This window comes from Geotrypetes seraphini, chromosome 2, assembly GCF_902459505.1.
Source record: "Geotrypetes seraphini chromosome 2, aGeoSer1.1, whole genome shotgun sequence".
In the NCBI taxonomy this organism is placed as follows: Eukaryota; Metazoa; Chordata; class Amphibia; order Gymnophiona; family Dermophiidae; genus Geotrypetes; species Geotrypetes seraphini.
This window is the reverse complement of record NC_047085.1, coordinates 326,662,901-326,690,012: the sequence shown is the minus strand read 5'-3', so window position 1 is coordinate 326,690,012 and position 27,112 is coordinate 326,662,901. Positions and strand designations below refer to the sequence as shown.

The 27,112-nt window shown below is 48.1% G+C and overlaps 1 protein-coding gene across 1 annotated transcript in view; it reads right to left on the bottom strand.

The window, feature by feature from the left end:
• TOP2B (DNA topoisomerase II beta) overlaps positions 1-27,112 on the bottom strand; it is a 639,919-nt gene that overhangs the window by 525,875 nt on the left and 86,932 nt on the right. The window contains 1 exon segment of the mRNA XM_033930173.1: positions 15,343-15,406. Coding sequence (XP_033786064.1) covers positions 15,343-15,406 — 64 coding nt within the window.

Genomic DNA, 27,112 nt, shown 5'->3' with positions numbered 1-27,112 from the left:
GCTTAAGCGAGGGTGTAGGCTTCGAAGAAGGCGAAGGTCGAGGCGAGGCCGAGGGATCCGAGGCTGATGTCGAGGCCGGGGCCGAGGCCGACGTCGAGGCCTTCCCCGGCGCGGAGTCGACCGAGAAAAGCTCCGCCATCCTGGCACGGCGTCGGCGGAGCGCTCTGGCCTGAAAGGTGGAGCACCGATCACAAGAATCAGTCGGATGCTCGGGCCCCAAGCAGAGCAAGCACAACCGGTGTGGGTCTGTAATAGAAAGTAACCGTTCACACCGGGTGCACTTTTTGAAACACGTCACAGGACGGGACATGAAACCCGAACCGGCCGGAAGCAAGGCCTGCCGCGGCCGCGGCTCACGGGAGCCCCCGGAGCCGACGGAAGGAAAAAACTCGGTTTTCGTTTTTTTTTTTTCGAAAAACAATCAAGAAAGAAAGAAAAGACAAAATAAATCACAGCGACCGACGAAAAAACAACCGGACGCGGCGACAGAAGGCAAAATTCACAGAGCTCAATTTCCACAGGGCTTCTGGCTCCGCGGAAAAAACTGAACTGAGGACCACGAGGTGGGATGCGCCCTCTAGTGGGCGAGAAGGCATGCACATGCGTGGTGCAGTGTAGCAAACTTGAAACTTCAATCAAGTTTGCTTGAAAAGCTGTCCGCGCGAGGGCTCCGTAGATGACGTCACCCACATGTGAGAATATGCTGCCTGCTTGTCCTGGGATAAGCCATCGCATCACCTTTAAGGTGCTACTTTTAGTATTTAAAACATTAATCTTTAATGAACCCCAATATATAACCAGAATGCTAATCCCTCATAATATCTCTCGATCTCTTTGTTCGACCTCCCAGAACCTCTTAGCTATCCCATCTCTAAAAATAGCAGGCACAAGAAGACATGATATGTTTTCTATAATGGATCCTCAATTGTGGAACTCATTACCTCAATACATTAAAGACGAAAAGGATCTTATTTCTTTTAAAAAATCCTTAAAAACTTATCTTTTTAAAGATGCTTTTAATATTTAAATTTTAGACATGATATAATTGTTTCAGGCTTTTTAAATTCCTCCCTTCCCTTTTGTTTTATCCTTCTTTGTTTATTCCCTCTAAGAAAGAATTGTAAATTTCCCCACCTTTCCTACCCGCTCCATGTTTGTTTTAATTGTAAGATTTATCTTACTTTGTAAGTTGTTTTTTTTTTCTGTAACCTATTTTCTATTTATATGATTGTACATCGCTTAGCAAATTGATTAAGCGATTAATCAAATACTAATAAACTTTGAAATTTGACCATCATGAGCCGAGCAGGCGCCGAGTGCAGATGGGTCACCATTCGGCACAAACGGATAAGGGCCTCCTGAAGAGGTCGAGGCAAGGAGTGGAGACGAACCGTGTCCAAGACCGCTCCGATGAACTCAAGAGACTGAGACGGGCAGAGGTGAGACTTGGGAAAGTTCACATCGAAGCCGAGACTCTGAAGGAGCAAGATGGTCTGTCTCATCGCTCGCATGACTTCGGAGCGAGAGGACGCTTTGATTAACCAGTCGTCAAGGTAGGGAAACACCTGCAGGCCGCGGAGGCGCAGGGCCACAGCTACCAAAACCAGACATTTCGTGAAAACCCTCAGGGAAGCCGCCAGGCCAAAAGGAACACGATACTGGAGATGGAGATCCCCCACCTGGAATCTCAAATACCGGCGAGAGGTCAGGTGTTATCAGAATGTGCGTGTACGCCTCCTTGAGGTCCAGTGAGCACAGCCAGTCCCCCTCGTCCAAGAGGGGATACAACGTGGGAAGGGTAAGCATTCTGCATCGTTCCCGAACCAGAAACTTGTTCAGAGCACGGAGGTCCAGGATCGGACGCAGATACCCCGTCTACAGGACTACAGGGTGAAACTGAAAGAAGCCAAGAGAGAGATACGTTTGGCGAAGGCACAGGCGGAAGAACAAATGGCTAAAAATGTAAAAAAGGGAGATAAAAAATTTTTCAGATATATTAGTGAAAGGAGGAAGATAAAAAATGGAATTGCTAGGCTGAAAGATGCTGGGAACAAATATGTAGAGAGTGATGAGGAGAAAGCAAATGTGCTAAACAAATACTTCTGTTCTGTGTTCACAGAAGAAAATCCTGGAGAAGGACCGAGATTGTCTGGCAAAGTTACACGAGAAAATGGAGTAGATTCTGCGCCGTTCACGGAGGAGGGTGTTTATGAGCAACTTGAAAAACTGAAGGTGGACAAAGCGATGGGACCAGACGGGATCCATCCCAGGATACTAAGGGAGCTCAGAGAGGTTCTGGCGAGTCCTATTAAAGACTTGTTCAACAAATCTCTGGAGACGGGAGTGATTCCTGGGGATTGGAGGAGAGCGGATGTGGTCCCTATTCATAAAAGTGGTCACAGGGATGAAGCAGGAAACTACAGGCCGGTGAGCCTCACTTCAGTTGTTGGAAAAATAATGGAAGTGTTGCTGAAAGAAAGGATAGTGTATTTCCTTGAATCTAATGGGTTACAGGATCCGAGGCAACATGGCTTTACAAAAGGTAAATCGTGCCAAACGAACCTGATTGAATTTTTTGATTGGGTGACCAGAGAGCTGGATCGAGGACATATGCTAGATGTAATTTACTTGGATTTCAGCAAAGCCTTTGATACAGTTCCTCATAAGAGGCTGTTGAACAAACTTGAAGGGCTGAAGTTAGGACCCAAAGTGGTGAACTGGGTCAGAAACTGGCTGTCGGACAGACGCCAGAAGGTGGTGGTTAATGGAAGTCGCTCGAAGGAAGGAAAGGTGACTAGTGGAGTCCCTCAGGGTTCGGTGCTGGAGCCAATCCTGTTCAATATGTATGTAAGTGACATTGCTGAAGGGTTAGAAGGAAAAGTGTGCCTTTTTGCAGATGATACCAAGATTTGTAACAGAGTAGACACCGAAGAGGGAGTGGAAAATATGAAAAAGGATCTGCAAAAGTTAGAGGAATGGTCTAATGCCTGGCAACTAAAATTCAATGCAAAGAAATGCAGAGTAATGCATTTGGGGATTAATAATAGGAAGGAACCGTATATGCTGGGAGGAGAGAAGCTGATATGCACGGACGGGGAGAGGGACCTTGAGGTGATAGTGTCCGAAGATCTAAAGGCGAAAAAACAGTGTGACAAGGCAGTGGCTGCTGCCAGAAGGATTCTGGGCTGTATAAAGAGAGGCGTAGTCAGTAGAAGGAAGAAGGTGTTGATGCCCCTGTACAGGTCATTGGTGAGGCCCCACTTGGAGTATTGTGTTCAGTTTTGGAGACCATATCTGGCGAAAGACGTAAGAAGACTTGAGGCGGTCCAGAGGAGGGCGACGAAAATGATAGGAGGCTTGCGCCAGAAGACGTATGAGGAGAGACTGGAAGCCCTGAATATGTATACCCTAGAGGAAAGGAGAGACAGGGGAGATATGATTCAGACGTTCAAATACTTAAAGGGTATTAACGTAGAACAAAATCTTTTCCAGAGAAAGGAAAATGGTAAAACCAGAGGACATAATTTGAGGTTGAGGGGTGATAGATTCAGGGGCAATGTTAGGAAATTCTACTTTACGGAGAGGGTGGTGGATGCCTGGAATGCGCTCCCGAGAGAGGTGGTGGAGAGTAAAACTGTGACTGAGTTCAAAGAAGCGTGGGATGAACACAGAAGATTTAGAATCAGAAAATAATATTAAAGATTGAACTAGGCCAGTTACTGGGCAGACTTGTACGGTCTGTGTCTGTGCATGGCCGTTTGGAGGAGGATGGGCAGGGGAGGGCTTCAATGGCTGGGAGGGTGTAGATGGGCTGGAGTAAGTCTTAACAGAGATTTCGGCAGTTGGAACCCAAGCACAGTACCGGGTAAAGCTTTGGATTTTCGCCCAGAAATAGCTAAGAAGAAAAAAAAAAAATAATAATAATAATTTAAATTGAATCAGATTGGGCAGACTGGATGGACCATTCGGGTCTTTATCTGCCGTCAACTACTATGTTACTATGTTACTATGTTCTTGGGTACCAGAAAGTACCTGGAATAAAATCCAGAGTTCCACTGTTCCTTGGGAACCTCCTCAACCGCCCGAAGGGGAAGAAGGGCTTGAACTTACTGCAGAAGGAGAGGAAGGAACTTACTGCAGAAGGAGACTGAGCAGAAGGAAACTCTCTTGGAGGCAGGTCCGGGGGTACACGACTGAAGTGGAGGGAGTACCCCTCCCGGATGATAGACAGTACCCAACTGTCGGTGGTAAGACTTTCCCACTGGGTATAGAAATGATGGAGACGACCCCTGATGGAGAAGTGGGAAGGCTCCAGGAGGAAGGGAGCCCGAAGGCTCGGACTGGAACTGTGAAAAGGCGGCCCGGGCTTCGCCGGGGACGGCGGTTGGGTCTTAGGTTGATGTTGCAGCTGCTGCAGTGGCCGTTTCGAAGGAGGCCTAGAGAAAGCAGGAGTGGATTTTTGTGGATACCTTCGGAGACAAATTTTATATTGTCGAGCCGGAGGGGTCTTAGGTTTAAATTTCACCAGAGTTGCAAAGGACTGCTCGTGGTCCGAGAGGCGCTTCGTGGCTGCCTCGATGGAATTATCGAAGAGCTCATCACTCACACACGGGAGATTGGCAAGTCGATCCTGTAGATTTGGATGCATATCCACAATCCGGAGCCAAGCGAGGTGACGCATGGCGATCACAAAGGCTGTAACTCTCGAGGACAATTCAAAGGCGTAGTAAGAGGCCTGAAATATATACAGGCGGAGTTGGGAGAGGGTCTCCTTGAGGAGACGAAACACCTGATGCCAAGTCCCAGGTACGACCTCCCGGAACGAGTGGAGGGCATCTATACAGAACCGGAGGTAGGACGTGAAGATGAAATTGTAGTTAAGGACACGGTTTGCCATTATCGAATTCTGATAAAGGCGGCGACCAAATTTGTCCATCGTACACCTCTCCCTGCCCGAGGGGACAGCAGCGTAAACCTTAGAGGAGATAGACTTCTTCAAGGAAGACTCAACCACCAAGGATTGGTGGGAAAGCTGAGCACTCTCAAACCCTTTCACCGGGATAGTCCGGTAACGGGACTCCAACTTGGAGGGAATAGCCGTGACCGCATAAGGTGTCTCCAGGTTCCGGAGAAACGTCTGCCAGAGAACCTGATGCAATGGAAGGCGAAGCGCCTCATGAGGCGCATTGTCAACTCCCATATCCGCCAGGTATTCCTGGGTAAAGCGGGAGTTGGACTGAAGATCTAAGTGCAGAGCGCTGCCCATGTCAGAAATGAAACGAGAAAAGGAGGAGATCCGAGAAGAAGAATCATCCTCTGGGGAAGACTCCGATCGAGATCGAGGTGCAGCCGAGAAAGAGGGGGAAACTTCCCTGGAGTAGTAAGTCAGAGCCTCAAAGCTCCTCAAGGTTCGACTAAGGCGTGTAGGGGGCGTCGAGGAATGTCACCATGCCAGATTGACCGAGGAAGACCCCGGGGTCCAAGGAAATCGCTGGGGAAGCCTCGGAGAAGACGGGGTATAGGAAAAATCCCCAACTGGCTTCGAAGCAGTCCCTTTAGAAGCCGGCAAGCGCCTCGATGGGGAACATACCCTAGAGTCCAATTGGACGGTTTCGAGGTCAGAGACCTGACCCGACAGGGTGGGGAAGACCGGAGCCATTTAGAATAAAGCCTCGCCTCAGTAGCGGGGGAAAAAGTGGCCCCCCGGCCTGGACCCCCGAAAAGTAAACGGTGACTCAGGGGAGGAAGACTCGCTCGAGGGAATCCGACGAGTCTTACGGTTGAGGCCTCAAGAGACGAGGGGACGTTCAGGCTGGTCAGACCGCAACTGGGTCGAGACCAAGGTCAAAGGCGTCGAAGTCGGGACTAGTTGGCTTACCACCGAGGAAAACTGTGTGGTAATAATAGCTTAAGCATGTCCTCGAACATAGGCACCGAGAAAAAAGCTAGGTGGGTCGGAGGTGCAGCAGTGCGCTCCTTCGGGGGCGACCTCGAGGAAGCGTATTCCCTATGTGAGGAGGCACGCTTAGATTGAAGTCTCAAAGACGCCGACAAGGCGGCGCTAACATGAGACTCCGAGGTAGGCTTCTTCGCTGGCATACCTTAGAAGGGAAGAGGAGACTTACCAGAAGCCAGAATAGCAGGAGGGGCCGAGGTCGGAGTCTTGGAGGCCGAGGCGCCCAGCGAGGGCGTCGAGGCCGAGCTCGAGGCCAGTCCCACAGGATCCATGAGGCCAAAGAGTTGGAGAAAACTGGCCACCTGTCGACGAAGAGCCCACGGTTGTAAAGTCGCATAACGGGGACACGACTCAGCGCAGTGCTCTGCACCCAGGCACTCCACACACCAACGATGAGGATCGGTGATGGAGATAACCCGGTTACACTTAGTACAGTTTTTAAATCCGGAACGAGGCCGGGACATAAGAAAAGGGAGGGCCGCGGCACCGCGAGGCCAGGCGGCCAGGAGAAGACTGGGAACCCGGTCAAAAATATACGAACTGAAAAAAATTAAAATAAAGAAAATAAGACGCGAGCACAGCGACTCAAGAGAAACTAAGTAAACAAGCCGCGGTGCAAGAGGGACAACGATATCGCGCGAAGCAAGGGAGCAATCGCAAGCCTGAAGGTCTTTGAGCAAGTCTGCTTGCAAAAACGTCCACTAGGGGGCTCCATCGGTGACATCACCCACTTGTAGAGAATATGCTGCCTGCTTGTCCTGGGATAATATATGGTTGTGATAATGTTTGAATGTAGCTTTGAGTTTAAATATTATAAATGAAGTGCTCTATCCATTTATTACTGAACACAGAAGTTGTTTGTCTAAAGTCTACCTTATTTTAAGATAACAAAATCCTTTCTAATAGAGAATGACATGGTGGCTGTTACCTGTGGTAAGCCACGGGTAACTCACCAAAAAGGTGGGGAAAAAAAGTGTTCACTGTGGCTACGGGGACAAGGCCATTCACCGCCCCATGGAGCAGTGAATGGCCTTGTTTCCGCAGTTAAGGGAGGGAATGCATGCGGTCACCTATCGCAGTGGTTCCCAACCCTGTCCTGGAGGAACACCAGGCCAATTGGGTTTTCAGGCTAGCCCTAATGAATATGCATGAAGCAAATTTGCATACCTATCACTTCCATCATATGCAAATCTCTCTCATGCATATTCATTAGGGCTAGCCTGAAAACCCGATTGGCCTGGTGTTCCTCCAGGACAGGGTTGGGAATCACTGACCTATCGCACTCCCTCCCTCCTTACTAATGATTGCCGCCACCCTATCCAAGCATCTCCCTCCCTCCTTACTGATCACTGCCACCGCCCCGTGCAAGCATCTCCCTCCGCCGCTGCCGCCTGATCGCCACCGCCACCCCATCCGAGAATCTCCCTTTCTCCCTCCCTGTCCCTTACCTTCGTGGCGGGCAATTTCTAAATTTCCTTTCTACGAGCAGCCGGAGCATTGAAGTCATGTGTAGCTCCGGCTGCTCGTAGGAAGGAAATTTAGAAATCGCCTGTCACGAAGGTAAGGGGCAGGGAGGGAAAAAGGGAGGAATGGTGGGGTGGTGGGATGGAGAGGAACAGATGTTGAAGGGAACTGGGGAAAAGAGAGTGGAGAGGAACAGACGTTGTATGGAACTGGGGAAGAGAGGGTGAAGAGGAACAGACGCTTAAGGGAACTGGGGAAGAGAGGGTGGAGAGGAACAGACGATGAAGGGAACTGGGGAAGAGAAAGATATTAGACTATGGGGGAGCAGAGGGAAGAAGATGGGTGCCAGATCAATTAGGGGGGGAGGGAGAGGCACAGTAACATAGTAACATAGTAGATGACGGCAGATAAAGACCCGAATGGTCCATCCAGTCTGCCCAACCTGATTCAATTTAAATTGGTTTTTTTTTTTTTTTTTTTCCTTCTTAGCTATTTCTGGGCGAGAATCCAAAGCTTTACCCGGTACTGTGCTTGGGTTCCAACTGCCGAAATCTCTGTTAAGACTTACTCCAGCCCATCTACACCCTCCCAGCCATTGAAGCCCTCCCCTGCCCATCCTCCTCCAAACGGCCATGCACAGACACAGACCGTACAAGTCTGCCCAGTAACTGGCCTAGTTCAATCTTTAATATTATTTTCTGATTCTAAATCTTCTGTGTTCATCCCACGCTTCTTTGAACTCAGTCACAGTTTTACTCTCCACCACCTCTCTCGGGAGCGCATTCCAGGCATCCACCACCCTCTCCGTAAAGTAGAATTTTCTAACATTGCCCCTGAATCTACCACCCCTCAACCTCAAATTATGTCCTCTGGTTTTACCATTTTCCTTTCTCTGGAAAAGATTTTGTTCTACGTTAATACCCTTTAAGTATTTGAACGTCTGAATCATATCTCCCCTGTCTCTCCTTTCCTCTAGGGCAGGGGTGCCCACACTTTTTGGGCTTGCGAGCTACTTTTAAAATGACCAAGTCAAAATGATCTACCAACAATAAAATTTAAAAAAAACACAACGCACACTGTACGCATAGAAAATGTTAATTATCATTCCTATTCCAGGGTTTTTCAAAGAGGTCAAAGCAGATGACTCTATGCACTGTAACAACCATACAAAAATAGACAAATATACCCCCCTCCCTTTTTACTAAACCACGATAGCAGTTTTTAGAGCGCAGGGAGCTGCGCTGAATGCCCAGCGCTGCTCTCGACGCTCATAGGCTCCCTGCGCTAAAAAACTCTATTGCGGTTTAGTAAAAGGGGACCTTAGTGTAAAATATAGACTGCAGATATAAATTCAGACACATTTTGATCACTAAATTTAAAATAAAATCATTTTTCCTACCTTGTCTGGTGATTTCATGAGTCTCTGGTTGCACTTTCTTCTTCTGACTGTGCATCCAGTCTTTCTTCCCTTCTTTCAGCCTGTATGCTTCCTCTCCTCCACACCTCATTCCCTCCCCCAACTTTTCCTTCCTCTCCCCTGCCCTTTCTTTCTCTCTGCCTCCCTTTCCTTTTTTTCTGTTTCTCTTCTTTCCTTCTGTCTCCCTGCCTGCCCTTTTTCTTTCTTTCTTTCTCCCTGCCCTCCCCCAAGACACTGCCACTGCCATCGGGGACCCAAACTGCCATCGGGGACCAGGATCCAAACCGCCACCAATAACAGGCCCGAAAGCCGACGCCAATAACACGCCCAAAAGCCGACGCCGCCCCAACCTCTCCCTGCTTCGGCCGACCAGCATCGCGAGGAACTGTTGGGGGAAATGCTGCCGGGTCCTGCCTTCGCGGAAACAGAAAGTAGGCAGGACCCGGCAGCAAGAAGAGGAAATGCTTCACTGACCTGTCTCCCGCCTTAGCCCATAGCGAACGCTTGCTTCAGGGCTCTCAACATGTGCGTGCAGGCTTCCCTTCTCCCCCCCTTCTCCCCCCCCTCCCCCTCCCCGGGCATAACTTCCGGTTTCGGAGGGAAGAGAAGAGAAGCCTGCACGCACACGTTAGAGCCCGGAGCATAAGTTCGCTAGGGGCTGAAATCTCCAAGCCAGATTTTTGGGTTTTTTTTTTAATGTTCAGCAGCGGCAGATGACAGCTGGGCGGACCGCCCAGCTAAAAGGCCCTAGGGAGAACACTGGAGAGGAAGGCTGATCGGCCCGTAGATCAGGACGGCAACACGAGTGCGATCGACTCGAGTTGCCTTCCTGAGCTACTGGTCGATCGCGATCGACGCGTTGGGCACCCCTGCTCTAGGGTATACATATTCAGGGCTTCCAGTCTCTCCTCATACGTCTTCTGGCGCAAGCCTCCTATCATTTTCGTCGCCCTCCTCTGGACCGCCTCAAGTCTTCTTACGTCTTTCGCCAGATACGGTCTCCAAAACTGAACACAATACTCCAAGTGGGGCCTCACCAATGACCTGTACAGGGGCATCAACACCTTCTTCCTTCTACTGACTACGCCTCTCTTTATACAGCCCAGAATCCTTCTGGCAGCAGCCACTGCCTTGTCACACTGTTTTTTTCGCCTTTAGATCTTCGGACACTATCACCCCAAGGTCCCTCTCCCCGTCCGTGCATATCAGCTTCTCTCCTCCCAGCATATACGGTTCCTTCCTATTATTAATCCCCAAATGCATTACTCTGCATTTCTTTGCATTGAATTTTAGTTGCCAGGCATTAGACCATTCCTCTAACTTTTGCAGATCCTTTTTCATATTTTCCACTCCCTCTACGGTGTCTACTCTGTTACAAATCTTGGTATCATCTGCAAAAAGGCACACTTTTCCTTTTAACCCTTCAGCAATGTCACTTACATACATATTGAACAGGATTGGCCCCAGCACCGAACCCTGAGGGACTCCACTAGTCACCTTTCCTTCCTTCGAGCGACTTCCATTAACCACCACCCTCTGGCGTCTGTCTGACAGCCAGTTTCTGACCCAGTTCACCACTTTGGGTCCTAACTTCAGCCCTTCAAGTTTGTTCAACAGCCTCCTATGAGGAACTGTATCAAAGGCTTTGCTGAAATCCAAGTAAATTACATCTAGCATATGTCCTCGATCCAGCTCTCTGGTCACCCAATCAAAAAATTCAATCAGGTTCGTTTGGCACGATTTACCTTTTGTAAAGCCATGTTGCCTCGGATCCTGTAACCCATTAGATTCAAGTAAATATACTATCCTTTCTTTCAGCAACACTTCCATTATTTTTCCAACAACTGAAGTGAGGCTCACCGGCCTGTAGTTTCCTGCTTCATCCTTGTGACCACTTTTATGAATAGGGACCACATCCGCTCTCCTCCAATCCCCAGGAATCACTCCCGTCTCCAGAGATTTGTTGAACAAGTCTTTAATAGGACTCGCCAGAACCTCTCTGAGTTCCCTTAGTATCCTGGGATGGATCCCGTCTGGTCCCATCGCTTTGTCCATCTTCAGTTTTTCAAGTTGCTCATAAACACCCTCCTCCGTGAACGGCGCAGAATCTACTCCATTTTCTCGTGTAACTTTGCCGGACAATCTCGGTCCTTCTCCAGGATTTTCTTCTGTGAGCACAGAACAGAAGTATTTGTTTAGCACATTTGCTTTCTCCTCATCACTCTCCACATATTTGTTCCCAGCATCTTTTAGCCTAGCAATTCCATTTTTTATCTTCCTCCTTTCACTAATATATCTGAAAAAATTTTTATCTCCCTTTTTTACATTTTTAGCCATTTGTTCTTCCGCCTGTGCCTTCGCCAAACGTATTTCTCTCTTGGCTTCTTTCAATTTCACCCTGTAGTCCTTTCTGCTCTCCTCTTCTTGGGTTTTTTTATATTTCATGAACGCCAACTCTTTCGCCTTTATTTTCTCAGCCACTAGGTTGGAGAACCATATCGGCTTCCTTTTTCTCTTGTTTTTATTGATTTTCTTCACATAAAGGTCCGTAGCCATTTTTATCGCTCCTTTCAGCTTAGACCACTGTCTTTCCACTTCTCTTATGTCCTCCCATCCTAACAGCTCTTTCTTCAGGTACTTTCCCATTGCATTAAAGTCCGTACGTTTGAAATCTAGGACTTTAAGTATCGTGCGGCCGCTCTCCACTTTAGCCGTTATATCAAACCAAACCGTTTGATGATCGCTACTACCCAGGTGAGCACCCACTCGAACATTAGAGATACTCTCTCCATTTGTGAGGACCAGATCCAATATCGCTTTTTCCCTTGTGGGTTCCGTCACCAATTGTCTGAGCAGAGCCTCTTGAAAGGCATCCACAATCTCCCTACTTCTTTCCGATTCCGCAGACGGAACATTCCAGTCCGCAACCAGCAGGTTGAAATCTCCCAACAGCAGAACCTCCTCTTTCCTTCCAAACTTTTGGATATCCACAATCAGATCCTTATCAATTTGCTGCGATTGAGTCGGAGGTCTGTAGACTACACCCACGTAGATAGAAGTTCCATCTTCTCTTTTCAGAGCAATCCATATCGCTTCTTCCTCTCCCCAGGTCCCTTGCATTTCGGTCGCTTGGATATTGATCTTTACATAGAGAGCTACTCCTCCACCTTTATGACCATCTCTGTCCTTCCTAAAAAGATTATATCCCGGTATGTTTGCATCCCATCCATGTGATTCACTGAACCATGTCTCTATGATAGCAACAATATCTAGATCTGCCTCTAATATCAGGGCTTGCAGATCATGAACTTTGTTGCTTAGACTGCGAGCATTTGTGGTCATCGCTTTCCAGCTATTTTTCAGCGATAATCTCCTTTTTCGTATGGATTCTTGTGTCGTTTCACTTTCCGTTGCAATACTAAGAAATGAGTTGCCTATATTGCTTATGTTGCAGCCTTTACTACTATCACATCTTTTCTTTTGCCGGGGGTGGTCTCTATAATTGTCCTTCGTACATACACCACCCCCACCTTCTAGTTTAAATGCCTAGAAAAATATTGTCTAAATTTCTCTGCAAGGTTTCTTTTTCCTGCTGTAGTAATATGTAGCCCATCAGTGCAATATAGCTTCTTGTCCTTCCATGTATTTCCCCATCCTCCTATGTACCTGAAGCCTTCTTGATGGCACCAGGCTCTGAGCCATCTATTAAAATCCTCTGTGTTTTTCATTCTTTGCTCTCCTTTTCCATATGCAGGCAGTATTTCAGAAAAAGCTAAAGTCTTTACAAAAGGTTTCACGCCCTCACCAAGCTCCCGAAAAGCTTTCTGTGCTGCAAGTGTGGAGTTGTTGGCCAGGTCATTTATTCCCAGATGGATAACAACATCAGTGTTAAAATCCTTAGTTTCTTCCTTAATTATAGTCAGTATTTGCCTGGAACTCCTGGTAGCTGAGGATCCTGGAAGACATTTCACTATTTTGGACTCCTCGCCCTGTGTTCCAAGGTTAATGCCTCTGATGATGGAATCCCCCAACAGTAATAGTTTTCTGTTTTTGGCTTTTTTATTTGTACTTAGGGTGCTCTTGTTCTCTTGAGTTTCCTTCATTGGTTCCAGTCCCACCTCCCTTCTGTTTTCCTGAGTATCGCAGTGCACTAGTGGAGCGAAGGAATTCTGTAGAGGTAATATTAGTGAAGGTGGATGTTTCTGTGTTACATGTCGCAGTCTTCCTGAGCCTACTGTGACCCATTTATTCCTGGGCTGTTTTATTCTTTGAGGTAGAGGTGGTAAGTTGGTATGATTTTGTGGAGTGATGGAAGCTGCTTTAATTGTATTCAATTCCTGTTTAAGTTTGCAGAGCTCCTCCTTAATACTGGCAAGTTGAAGACAGATGGGGCAAGCCTTAAGCCTCCAAATAGTATGTCTTGGAATTAAAGCACCACAGTGATTGCATAGAATAAAGGTCATCTTGATTGGTTGTGAAGTGACTTGATTTGAGTAGTCCTGATTATATGGGTCTCTATATATGAATAGTGGTCCCTGGGGTTGGTGGGACTATAAGTAAGACTACTAGTAAGGCAGAAATATAGGCTCTATACCACCTAAAACACAGTATTTTAAACAAAACTGCAGGAAGAGGAAATAAGATTTAACAGAGGAAAGAGAAGGATTTTTTTGTGCTTTTTTATATTTTTTTAGTAAGAAACAGGGAGGAGAAGAGAAATTAAGCAGATATAATGCTGAAAACCAGTCAAAAGAGCAGAATATGAAATGTTGAGTAACTTAGCTTTTAGAAGTTCACAGGGCAGCCTTGTTTCAGCAATGTCCCAAAGATAATGCAATTAACCTTAGAAGTAAAACAGAGCCCCTCCCTTCTCCACCTAATCAGACACAATGGCTAAAAACTAGTGAGTCAGAAATATATGCTCTATACCACCTAAAACACAGTATTTTAAACAAAACTGCAGGTTCTATCAGTGCTACCCTAAAACACAGGATTTATAACAGGATTTTCCCTACTTTAGTCACCCTGAGCCACAGGCACCAGAAATATAGGCTCTATACCACCTAAAACACAGTATTTTAAACAAAACTGCAGGAAGAGGAAATAAGATTTAACAGAGGAAAGAGAATGATTTTTTTGTGCTTTTTTATATTTTTTTTAGTAAGAAACAGGGAGGAGAAGAGAAATTAAGCAGATATAATGCTGAAAACCAGTCAAAAGAGCAGAATATGAAATGTTGAGTAACTTAGCTTTTAGAAGTTCACAGGGCAGCCTTGTTTCAGCAATGTCCCAAAGATAACAGAGCATATGGAAGAGACAGAGAAGGCAGACAGTGGATGGAAGGAAATGAATGAGGAGAAGATGAGGAAAGCAGAAACCAGAGAACAAGAGGTAGAAAAAAAAATTTATATTTACAGTCAAATCTCGGTTTGCGAGTAACCCGGTTTGCAAGTGTTTTGAAAGACAAGCGAGAGGGAGAATTAGAAGGGCTTGAGCATGCGCAGATGCATACTCAAAGCCGGCAGAGGCACGAAGAAGATCTTCAAGCAGCACCGGCACGTCCTGTGGGCTGCGTGCCGGTGCCAGACCGGGGGGGGGGGGGTGAGTTAAAGTTGGTCGGGCTGGGGTGCCTGTTCTCACGGGGGGGGGGGGGGGGGGCAGCGATGCCAGTTCTTGTGCCGGTGCCAGACGGGAGGGATGAGTTCAAGTTGGTCAGGCGGGGGTGCCGGTTCATGCGGGGGGGGGGCCTTTGCGAGCGGGTGGAGCAGCGCCGCTGGCCTCGGGGGGGGGGGGGGGAACGTATCAAAGCGAGTTTCCATTATTTCCTATGGGGAAACTCGCTTTCATATACGAGTATTTTGGTTTACGAGCATGCTTCTGGAACAAATTATGCTCGTAAACCAAGGTTCTACTGTATTTTCTTTAGGATAAAATAGTATATTAGTTGTGTTGATAAACATTTATAAACAAAGCCCTGTCAGTTGAACATCTCTTTCTCTAATTCAGCAGCCATAACTTTGATTTATAAAATGACAATTCTACAGAATATTGTTTCTTTTTATACTTTAATAAAATAAGTTAAGTATAAAACTATTCGAGGCTTGTGTGGATGGGATCAGATGGTTTGCGGGAACAGGGACCAAGCTCGCGGGGACGGGGCAGAGACGCGGACAAAGTTTTTCCCTGTATCATTCTCTACTTTCTAACTCATGGCTCACAGCATCAGATGAACAGCAACACAATAAAACTGCAAGTAGAAACACAACTTTTTCTGGCTGAATCATAAAAGCTATCACTAAGGAGTCCTTTTACAAAGGCACGTTAGCCGTTTTAGCGCGCGTTAAACGCTAACGCGTCCATAGACTTATAATGGGCATGTTAGCGTTTAGCGTGTGCATATATTTAGCATGTGCTAAAACGCGTAGCACGCCTTAGTAAAAGAGGAGGTAAGCTAAAATTAGACAGCTTTACAAAAGTAAGTCACTGAAAATATGGTTATACTTACGGATCAATGGAAATTTTGATACAGGACATGTTTTTATCCCTCTGTTTATTATCAGCTGCGTTCACTAGGAAAAAAAAATTACACTTGAGAAGCAGAAAAATTGCTCTGTGGACAGAATAACTGGCCATTTAAGTGGGTGATGTCATTTAACAGTGCTGACAGAACATTTTCTTAGACTGCTCTTGTAAAAGTAGGAAAGCTTTTCACAAGCATAAATGTAACTTCCTGCCCTGACAGACTAAAGAGGCTTCTTTAGTCTGATATTTACTGAAGCCGAGATTGTATGGTCGATTATCCAACTCTCCATGAGGAATACCCACCCATCACTGGTATCAATTTTGCTTTCTCCACAGACAAGCAAGATGAGTTAGCAACACATGTAGGAATCCATAGCTAGGGTTGACTTTCAATAAAAATGGAGAATATAAAACAAGTCACATCAGGCAAGAAAATGTTTCTGTGCATTGGGATAATTTAACTATTTGTTTGCAATGGTTAGAAAGTGGGGTGGCAAAAAAAATTAAGGGCATACTCACATTTCTGGCTTCTTTATTGGAAGATTAGGTTTTTACCTTCAATATTCTTCCTGTTAGTCCCTGTAGGATTCCATACTCTAAGTGTTCTATCCCTTCCCGCAATCCAGGAGTTGCAAAAAGCCAAACACTTTTCTGAGCATGTGCTCCTCCTATCTTAGAGATAGTTAGAGCCACCTGCAGTTCGGTCCTAAAGCTGAGCAACCATACCAGAACAAATCCATAACAAAAGAAGGGGGCATGGGGGAACCTCCCCGGCAACATACATTTCTGTTATGGTGTGCTCTGCAAAATATAAAAACAAGTAATAAACAGGCAAAACATTAAGGAATAAAGTAGAACTAACCTGCTGGGTGCAACAAGCACCTATATGAAACGGCCATCGGTGATATGAATAGTCACAGAAGAGTGAACTCGCCACAGGATCTGGAAGATCCTGAAGCCTGTAAGGAGACTAACTGAGGCAGAAAGAAAGCAGGCGATTCTGAACAACTGAGCTTATACAGAGAGGGCAGGCAGTATGGAATCCTACAGGGACTTAGAAGATTATCGAAGGTAAAAACCTAATCTTCCAGCCACCACATACACTCGGTAAAACCGGGTAAAGGTATGAAGAGAGAACCAAGTAGACACCCTAAACTAAACCTTAAGTTTATATACCGCATCATCTCCACGGATGTTGTGGAGCTCGGCACGGTTTACAAGAACTTAAAATATAGGAAGAGAAGGGGGAAAAAAAAAGGTTTACATGAACTTATATATAGAAGAGAAGAGTAAGGGGGGATAGAATTACATTTTAGTGAAAAGCCAGGTTTTCAGTTGCTTGCGGAATAATTGCAGGGAGCCCAGGTTCCGCAGCGGGGTAGTAAGGTCGTTCCAAAGACCTGTGATTCTGAAGAGAAGGGATTTTCCCAGTTTGCCTGCATAGCGAATACCGTGTAGAGAGGGGAAGGATAATTTATACCTTTGGGTGGGTCTGGTAGTCAGGACTCAAGGAGTTATAAAATAGTGGGATTAAGGGAGGAAGGATGCCGTGAATGATCTTAAAAGCCAGGCAGGAGCATTTGAAATGGATTCTGGAAATCACTGGGAGCCAGTGAAGTTTGGCTAGGAGTGGGGAGACATGGTCAGACTTGCGTTTTGCAAAGATCAATTTGGCTGCAGTATTCTGGATTAGCTGGAGTCTTTGAAGACTTTTTTTGATAGGCTTAAGTAGATGGCATTGCAGTAGTCTAATTTGGAGAGGATGATGGATTGGACAAGGACGGCGAAATGTTGTTGGCCAAAATAGGATCTTACTTTCCTCAGCATGTGAAGGCTGAAAAAGCATGATTTAGCCAAATTTCATCTGGATGAACTGCTAAAGAGACTGCCCACGACGCAGCAACACTTCTAGTCGAGTGGGCCTTAAGAGAAACAGGTGGCTGCTTGCCACAGGAAATGTAAGTCACGGAAATGGCCATACAAAACAAACAGGCGATCAAGGTCTTAGAAGCCAGCCTACTTCGCCGAGACGGATTAGTCAGGACAAAGAGATGATCAGACAGCCGAAAGTCATTAGTCTTCTCCAAATACTGGAGCAAGACTCTCCTGACATTCAATTTGCGTAAGATCTGATCCTTCTACTCTGTTTCCATGGAGTAAAACGCAGGCAAACATAGAAATTGGAAACCACCTTCGATAGAAAAGAAAGTACTGTAATGACAACTACCCCCCGCTTCCATGATCCGCAGAAAAGGTTCACTGCACGAAAGAGCCTGAAGCTCCAAAATACACCATGCCAAGGCAAGGGTGACCAGAAAGACAAAATTGATCGTCAGATCCAGAAAAGCATCATCCTTCAATGGCTCAAATGGGACTTCCATAATGCCCTTTAGAATGATGCTAAAATTCCACATAGGAAAAGGATGACAAGGGAGGATTCAAGCAAAGCGCACCTCTCAGAAACATGGTCACATCAGAATGAGAAGTAAGTGAACTGAAACCCCTATGTGCTCAGAAGTACGAAAAGCCTGCTACTGAAACCTTAAGGGAGGTCACAGCTAAACCCTTATCTAAGCCTGCCTGAAGGAAAGCCAGAGTCACTGGAATGGGAGCACGCACAGGCTCTATCTGGTCCTTGGAACACCACTGGAAAACCTTCCAGACTTTGGCATAAGAAGCCATAGTAGAGAGGTTTCTTGAATGGCAAAAGCGTCAATATGATCACATCAGAATAACCATACTTCATTGAGGTTGAGCTCAAGAGTCATGCCATAAGACCAAAGCGCTGTGGCTACTCCATGGGCAACGGACCCCGATTGAGAAGGTCAAGATGAAGAAAGAGCTTGAGTTTCCAGTCCCGCTGAAGACATACAAGATCTGCATACCACGGATGAGACCAGTCTGGAGCAACTAGGCCGGAAAGCAATGTTACTTACCGTAACAGTTGTTATCCAGGGACAGCAGGCAGCTATTCTCACTAGTGGGTGATGTCATCCGACAGAGCCCCGATATAGACGTCTCACAAGCATGTCTTGCTTGAAGAAACTCAGAAGTTTCGAGATGCCCGCACCGCGCATGCGCCAGTGTCTTCCCGCCCGATGGTCCTGGCGTGTCTCCTCAGTTCAGGTAGCTAGCAGAGAAGCCAACCCAGGGGAGGTGGGTGGGACGTGAGAATAGCTGCCTGCTGTCCCTGGATAACAACTGTTACGGTAAGTAACATTGCTTTATCCCAGGACAAGCAGGCAGGTATTCTCACTAGTGGGTGACCTCCAAGCTAACCTCAATGGGATGGTGGGAGAGTTGGCAACTTAGGAGAATAAATTTTGCAACACTGTTTGCCAAACTGTCCATCCCGTCTGGAGAAAGTATCCAGACAATAATGAGAGGTGAATGTATGAACCGAGGACCAAGTGGCAGCCTTACAAATCTCCTCAATCGGTGTCGATCTGAGGAAGGCTACCGAGGCTGCCATTGCTCTGACCTTATAGGCTGTGACCTTACAGGGAAGGGGTAATCCAGCCTGGGCATAGCAGAAAGAGATACAAGCCACCATCCAGTTGGAGATGGTGCGCTTCGATACAGGTCGTCCCAACTTGTTTGGATCAAAGGAGATGAAAAGTTGAGGAGCAGTTCTGTGTGGCTTGGTGCGATCCAAGTAGAAAGCCAAAGCACGCTTACAGTCCAAAGTATGAAGAGCTGATTCTCCAGGATGAGAATGAGGCCTTGGAAAAAACACTGGAAGTACAATGGATTGGTTGAGATGAAATTCAGAGACCACCTTAGGCAGGAATTTGGGATGAGTGCGGAGAACCACCTTGTCATGATGGAATACTGTGAAAGGTGGATCCGCCACTAAGGCCTGAAGCTCACTGACCCTGCGAGCAGACGCGAGGGCTACTAGAAAAACCACTTTCCAAGTGAGAAACTTTAGCGGAGCCTTGCTGAGAGGCTCAAAAGGAGGTTTCATAAGCTGAGAAAGGACAACATTGAGATCCCAAACCACTGGAGGAGGTTTGAGAGGGGGATTGACATGGAAAAGTCCTTTCATAAACCTGGAAACCACAGGATGAGCAGAGAGAGGTTTCCCTTGTAGAGGCTGATGGAAAGCCGCAATAGCACTCAGGTGGACTCGTATAGATGTAGACTTGAGACCAGACTGAGACAGGTGTAGAAGATAGTCCAAAACAGAGGATAGGGAGGCTTGCTGAGGCTCCTTAGAGTTGTAAACACACCATGAAGAAAATCTAGTCCATTTTTGGGAGTAGCATTGACGAGTAGCAGGCTTCCTGGAAGCCTCCAAGACATCCCTCACCGCCTGGGAAAACTGGTGAGGAGTTGCATTGAGAGGAACCAAGCTGTCAGGTGGAGAGACTGCAGGTTGGGGTGAAGTAGAGATCCCTGATGCTGAGTAAGCGGTGAAGGAAACACTGGAAGAAAGAACGGCTCCCTGCTGCTGAGTTGAAGTAGAAGGGAGAACCAAGGTTGTCTGGGCCACCAAGGAGCTATCAGAATCATGGTGGCATGGTCGGACTTCAGCTTGACCAGAGTCTTTTGAATGAGAGGAAAAGGAGGAAACGCATACAGAAAGCGATTCCCCCAATCCAGCAGAAAGGCATCTGCCTTGAGACAATGAGGAGTGTAGATCCTGGAGCAGAATTGAGGCAGCTTGAAGTTGTGGGGAGCCTCAAAGAGGTCGATCTGAGGCGTCCCCCAATATGTAAAAATCTGATGAAGGGGCTTGGAATGGAGGGTCCATTCGTGAGGCTGGAGAAGACGACTTAGGTTGTCTGCCAAGACATTGTCCTTCCCCTGAATGTAGACAGCTTTGGGGAAGGCATTGTGGCGAACCGCCCAATCCCAGACTCTGAGAGCTTCCTGGCAGATGGAGGCCAAGCCCTTGCCCCCCTGCTTGTTGACATAATACATGGCGACCTGATTGTCTGTGCGAATGAGGACCACCATGTCGTGAAGCAGATGTTGAAACGCTTGAAGAGCATTGAAGATGGCTCTGAGCTCCAGAAGATTGATTTGATGGAGTCGATCCGCACTGGTCCAGAATCCCTGAGTGCGAAGACCATCCAGATGAGCTCCCCAGGCATAGGTCGATGAATCTGTCGTGAGAACCTTCTGGTGGGGAGGAGTGTGAAACAGCAAACCTCTGGATAGATTTGAAGAGGTCATCCACCAAAGTAGAGACTGCCGAAGAGCAGGAGTGACTACGATGTGCCAAGTCAACGGATCTGACACCTGAGACCATTGAGAAGCCAGGGTCCACTGAGGAATTCCGAGGTGAAGTCTGGCAAAAGGCGTCACATGAACTGTAGAGGCCATGTGGCCCAGGAGAACCATCATGTGTCTCGCCGATATGGACTGGCGAGAAGACACCGACTGGCAGAGGTGAAGAAGAGCATCCAGGCGCTGAGGAGGAAGTAATGCTCTGAGCTGAATGGTGTCCAGAACCGCCCCGATGAAGGGGAGAGACTGGGTAGGCTGTAGATGAGATTTGGGAAAGTTGATCTCGAAGCCCAAACTCTGTAGGAAGTAAATAGTGGCCAGGGTCGCCGAGATGACTTCCGGAGCCGAGGGGGCCATGATGAGCCAGTCGTCGAGGTAGGGAAATACCTGAAGACCCCGGGACCGTAGTACAGCGGCCACCACCACCAGATACTTCGTGAAGACTCTGGGAGTCGAGGACAGGCCGAACGGAAGCACTCGGTACTGCAGATGTAGATGTCCCACCCGAAATCTGAGGAACTTGCGAGAGGCCGGATAAATGGGAATGTGAGTGTAGGCCTCCTTGAGATCTAGAGAGCATAACCAGTCGTTCTGCTCGAGGAGGGGATAGAGAGAAGCTAGGGTCAGCATGCGAAATCTCTCTTTGACCAAGAACTTGTTGAGGACCCTGAGGTCCAGAATAGGTCGTAGGTCGCCCGTCTTCTTCGGGACAAGGAAGTACCGGGAGTAAAACCCCCGGTTGCGCTGGTCCACAGGGACCGGCTCGACGGCACGAAGCCAGAGTAAAGCCTGAGCTTCCTGAAGAAGGGCGGTCTGAGTCAAGTTGGAAGGATACTCTCTTGGAGGGTGGTCCGGAGGTACCCGATGGAATTGAAGAGAGTACCCTTCCCTGATGATAGTAAGGACCCAGAGGTCGGTGGTGACAGCCTCCCAGCGATGATAAAAGTGATGGAGGCGCCCCCCGATGGGAAAAACAGGAGGAGGCAGAACGAGGTTGGTTACGCTCTCTAAGAGACAGTCAAAAAGGCTGAGGAGCCTTGGGGACAGTAGACGGCTGAGGCTTTTGCTGAGCTTTCGGAGGAGGCTGCCGCTTCACTGGTTGCCTCGCAGGTGGAGCTTGCCTTGGTTGATAACACCGTTGATAAATCAAGGGCGGTCGAGAGGGTCGAGACTGCTGAGGCTTAGGCTTCGGCCGAAGAATGGACTGAAAGGACTTTTCATGATCAGACAATTTCTTCGTGACTGTCTCGATGGATTCGTCAAAAAGGTCCGCCCCAGCACACGGAACGTTTGCCAGTCGGTCCTTAAGATTCGGGTCCATGTCAATGGTACGCAGCCAGGAAAAAACGGCGCATCGCCACAGAGCAGGCCGCAGCCCGGGCCGAGAGCTCGAAGGCATCATAGGAAGATTGCATCAACTGAAGATGAAGCTGGGATAGCGAAGCAACTACCTCCTCAAACTCAAAACGAGCCTGGGACTCAATGTAGGGCGTAAACTTCCTAAGTACAGGAAGAAAGAATTCCAAATAAGTGGCAAAGTGGAAATTATAATTCAGAACTCGGGACGCCATCATAGAATTCTGATAGATGCGTCGTCCAAACTTATCCATGGTTCTGCCCTTGCGGCCCGGAGACACCGAAGCATACACCTGGGCTGGATGAGACCGCTTGAGAGAGGATTCGACCAGAAGGGACTGATGCGAAAGTTGAGGACCCTCGAAGCCCTTATGATGCACCGTGCGGTACCGAGCATCCAATTTTCCAGGGACCGCAGGGATAGAGTAAGGAGACTCAAAACATCTCATGAAGGTCTGGTCGAGGAGCTTATGCAGAGGCAGGCGCAGGGACTCGGCTGGGGGATGAGGCAAGTGCATGGTATCGAGGTACTCCTTGGAGTATCGAGAACCAGAATCGAGGGTAATGTCCAGGTCATCCGCCATTTGTCTTAGAAACGAGGAAAAAGACAGTTGGTCCGCCAGCGCCAGTCGTCGAGAAGGACTGGAAGAAGACGAGGCCTCGGGCTCTACAGAGGCCTGCGAACAACAGGGTGAGTGAAAAACATCGGGGTCCTCTAACTCCGGACCCGGAAGAGGAGACCCAGCCGAAGCAGAGTACCCCATTCGAGGCAATTTCTTTTGAGGAGAGACGGTCGAGTGCCGAGAGGAATGCCTCGAAGAGTGCCTGGATCGATGCCCCTCTCGATGCCTGGAGGGGGATCGAGACCGCCGGTGAGAATACTGATCCCCAGAAGCCTCCAAAGAGCAGATAGGACTCGAGGCCGTAGATCGGAGAGGCGGAAGATTCGACGCCTCCCGCGACGACGCCCAGGCTTGATAAGGGGTTCGGAAGAACTCGTCCTGTTTCTTGCTATGCCCAGGGCTGGGAGGCCCCGAGGGTGGATGCCACACTGTGTCATGGGGAGGGGTAATAGGCTCCAAAGGAGGCAAGTCACTAAGGGAGGCCTTCCTCGAGGGGATCGGCTCCAAGGGAGGCATTTCGCTAAAGGAGGCCTTCCTCGAGGGACCGGCCATCAACCGCCGCTCCTCCTCGCCGAGCAACGAGGTCGTGCGTCGCGGAGGAGGAGGAGGGGGTGGCCCGCCCCTCGGACTGGGAAGTCACCCTGGATCGTGGCAATCAGCCGGGGTCCCATGGTGGTCATGAGTTCCACAAACTGAGCCTCCAAAATGGACCTCAACGAAGCCGATATGGAGGGATCCGCACCAAAAGGGGGCCCTTCCGCACGGTCTCCGCGCTCTTTCGGTGCCGAGTGCTTTTGCTTGCCAGCCTTCGGCACTTTGAGCACCACCGGTGGAACTGTAGGGGTCGGTACCTGTTCCGAGGAGACGGAGGAAGGCACCGGCGCCGAGGTCGAGGCCGAAACCGGAGTAAACGATGCCGGTTTCAGAAGGCCCGAAGCAGCAGGAGAGGCAGAGGGCTTTGCAGACGGAGTCGAAGCACCAGTCGATGTCGAAGCCGAAGGATCCAACACAGCTTCCATCTTGAACATCGACTCCCACAACAAACAGCGGCGTTTAAACGCACGCGCTGTGAGAGTAGAGCAAGACCGGCACGATTTCGGAAGGTGGTCCGGACCCAGACACTGCAGGCAGCGTCGATGCGGGTCCATGAGAGAAATCGCGCGCTGGCACTTGCTACACTTTTTAAAACCGGTGCTCGGCCGGGACATAGGCCGGAAAAGCTCCGCCGCAAGGTCGAAGGCGCGGGGCCCAAGCCAGGCGGCCGACCCGGTGTCAGAAGGACAAATTTTTTTTTTTTTTTTTTTGACAAGAAATCAAAGAAAGAAACAAACGCACAGCAAGAGCAAAAGAACTCAAACCGTGGCGATGCAGAAGGCGAAAAAACGGGTTCAATTGGCGCAGAATTGAAGTAAACTTCTCAGTTCCGCGGAAGAAAAAGAATTGAGGAGACACGCCTGGACCATCGGGCGGGAAGGCACTGGCGCATGCGCGGTGCGGGCATCTCAAAACTTCTGAGTTTCTTCAAGCAAGACATGCTTGTGAGACGTCCGTATCGGGGCTCTGTCGGATGACATCACCCACTAGTGAGAATACCTGCCTGCTTGTCCTGGGATAATGCAATGCTATCCGGCAGATGATCCAACTAACCACAGGGCAAGGAGGGAACACATAAAGGACTTCATGAGTTGGTCTGGGCTAAACTAAGACATCCAGACAAACTTCCCCACCCTATTTTTTTACTAAAGCAGTGCCTGACCTTCTCATTCCTGGCTGAAGCTATCAAGTTTATCTGCGGATGGACTCGGTGCTAAACAATAAGATGGAACACTTTTTGCGAGAGAGACCATTTAGCACAGTTACTTACCGTAACAGGTGTTATCCAGGGACAGCAGGCAGATATTCTCACTGATGGGTGATGTCACCACGGAGTCCCAGTACGGACCACTTTAAGAACTTGGAAAATTCTTGGCTGCCTGCACCGAGCATGCGCGAGTGCCTTCCCGCCTGACGTAGGTGCGCGGTCCCTCAGTTAAGTTAAGCCAGCTAAGAAGCCAACCCAGGGAGGTGGGAGGGGTTGTGAGAATATCTGCCTGCTGTCCCTGGATAACACCTGCTTTATCCCAGGACAAGCAGGCATATATTCTCACTGATGGGTGACCTCCAAGCTAACAGAATGGGATGGTGGGAAAGTTGGCTATTAGGAAAATTAATTTTGTAGTACAGATTGGCCGAAGTGCCCACCCCTTCTGGAGAAAGACTCCAGACAGTAGTGAGAAGTAAAAGTATGAACTGAGGACCAGGTGGCAGTTTTGCAGATTTCCTCAAATGGAGTAGACCTGAGGAAAGCAACAGAAGCTGCCATTGCTCAAACTTTATGGGCTGTGACACAGTTCTCCAGTGCCAGTCCGGTCTGAGCATAGTAGAATGAGATGCAGGTGGCTAGCCAGTTGGAAATCATTCTTTTGGAAACAGGATGCACCAACTTATTTGGATCAAATGAGAGGAAGAGTTGGGGAGAGTAGAGAGTTGCACGGGGACAGAAATCCCACCCGTCCCCACCAGGATCCTCTCCGTCCCCACCCGAATCCTCTCCGTTCCCACCCATCCCTGCAAGGAATTACTTCCATCCCCGCCTGTCCCCATAAAAAGCAGCAATTACTTCTGACAGAATCATCAATTCCAGTTTTTTTGTGTTTGCGCTTCTGTTTTTCTTGTGGAATCTCTTTGGTGGAATCCTTTTTTTGTTTTTTGTTCAGGTAATTAACTTATAAACCCCCTCTTTTACTAAGGCTGACGTGTCCATTATATTATATGGACGAACCCTGCTTCCAAAGCCTTCTATCCCATGGGAGTCCTGTTGGCTAGAGGGGGGTCGCCGTGGGAGTCCCATGGGCCAGAGGGGGGTCCCCGTGGAGTCCCGTGGGTTAGGAGGGGATTCCCGCGATCCCCGTTCCCATGCAAAGGTTCTGTGCGGCTTAGTGCGATCCAGGTTAGAGAATGACACGGTGACAAAATTCATCACTGTTCCCGTCCCCGCGGATAACCGCAGGAAACCATCTCCATGTCATTCTTTAAGGAGAGAGGAAAGAATCAGAGTATAATTGGGCACAACCACTGACCTGCAAGCTTTGCTTTGAAGAATGCTGGTGTAGAAGGACCGAGGTTGAAATAGAAAAACTGTAAAAGGTGGATCTGCTACCAGCGCATGTAACTCACTGACCCTCCTGGCAAAAGTGAGAGCAATAAGGAAGACGACTTTCCAGGTAAGAAACTTGAGATGAGCTGTGGCCATTGGTTCAAACGGAGGCTTCATCAAACTGGAAAGAACCACATTAAGGTCCCAGACTACAGGTGGAGGCTTGAGAGGTGGTTTCACATGGAAAAGCCCCTTCATGAATCTGGATATCAGAGGATGAGCAGTAAGAGGTTTCCCTGCACTGGTTCATGATAAGCAATAATAGCACTGAGATGGACTCTAATGGCTGTAGATTTAAGACCACAGTCAGACAAAAAAAGTAGGTAATCCAACACCAATTCCACTGCCAAGGAAGTTGGATCATGATGATGAAGTAAACACCAGGAAGAGAACAAAGTCCACTTCTGTTGGTAACATTGCTGTGTGGCCGGTTTCCTGGAAGCATCAATAATTTGACGAACAGGCTGAGAGAGGAGCGTTTGAGTAGAGCTCAGCCCAAGAGAAACCAAGCTGTCAGGTGTAGAGACTGCAGGTTGGGATATAGAAGGGATTGCTGATTCTTAGTAAGCAGAGTATGAAACACTGGAAGTAGTATGGATTCCCTGGAATTGAGTTGTAGAAGGGAAAACTAATGTTGTCTGGGCCACCGTGGAGCAATGAGAATCATGGTGGCTGCTTTTTTCTTGAGCTTGAACAGAGTTCTCAACATGAGAGGAAGTGAAGGGAAGGCATATAGAAACCGGCACGTCCATTCCAGAAGAAAAGCATCCGCCGCCAGACGGAGAAGAGAGTAAAGTCTGGAGCAAAACTGGGGCAACTGATGATTGTGAGGAGCTGCAAATAAGTCCACCTGTGAGGTGCCCCATTGAGCAAATACTGACTGGAGAGTTACAGAGTCGAGAGTCCATTCGTGAGGTTGAAGGATTCTGCTGAGGTTGTCTGCCATTGAATTCTTCTCTCCTTGAATGTAGACAGCCTTCAGGAACAGATTGCGAGCTGTCGCCCAAGACCAAATCTTTTGAGCCTCCTGACACAACAGGAGAGAATCCGTGCCTCCCTGCTTGTTGATGTAGTACATTGCTACTTGATTGTCCATGCAAAGGAGGAGGACTTGAGGATAGAAGAGATGTTGAAACATCTTGAGGGCATAAAACATCGCTCTAATTCCAGGAAATTGATGTGAAATTCCCTCTCTCTGGCAGTCCAAAGACCCTGAGTCTGCAGATTGTCCATATGCGGCCCCCAGGCATAAGGAAACGTGTCTGTGGTGATGATCTTGTGATAAGGCGGCAAGTGAAAAAGAAGATCTCTGGAAAAATTGGATGAGGTCATCTTGTCGCTTG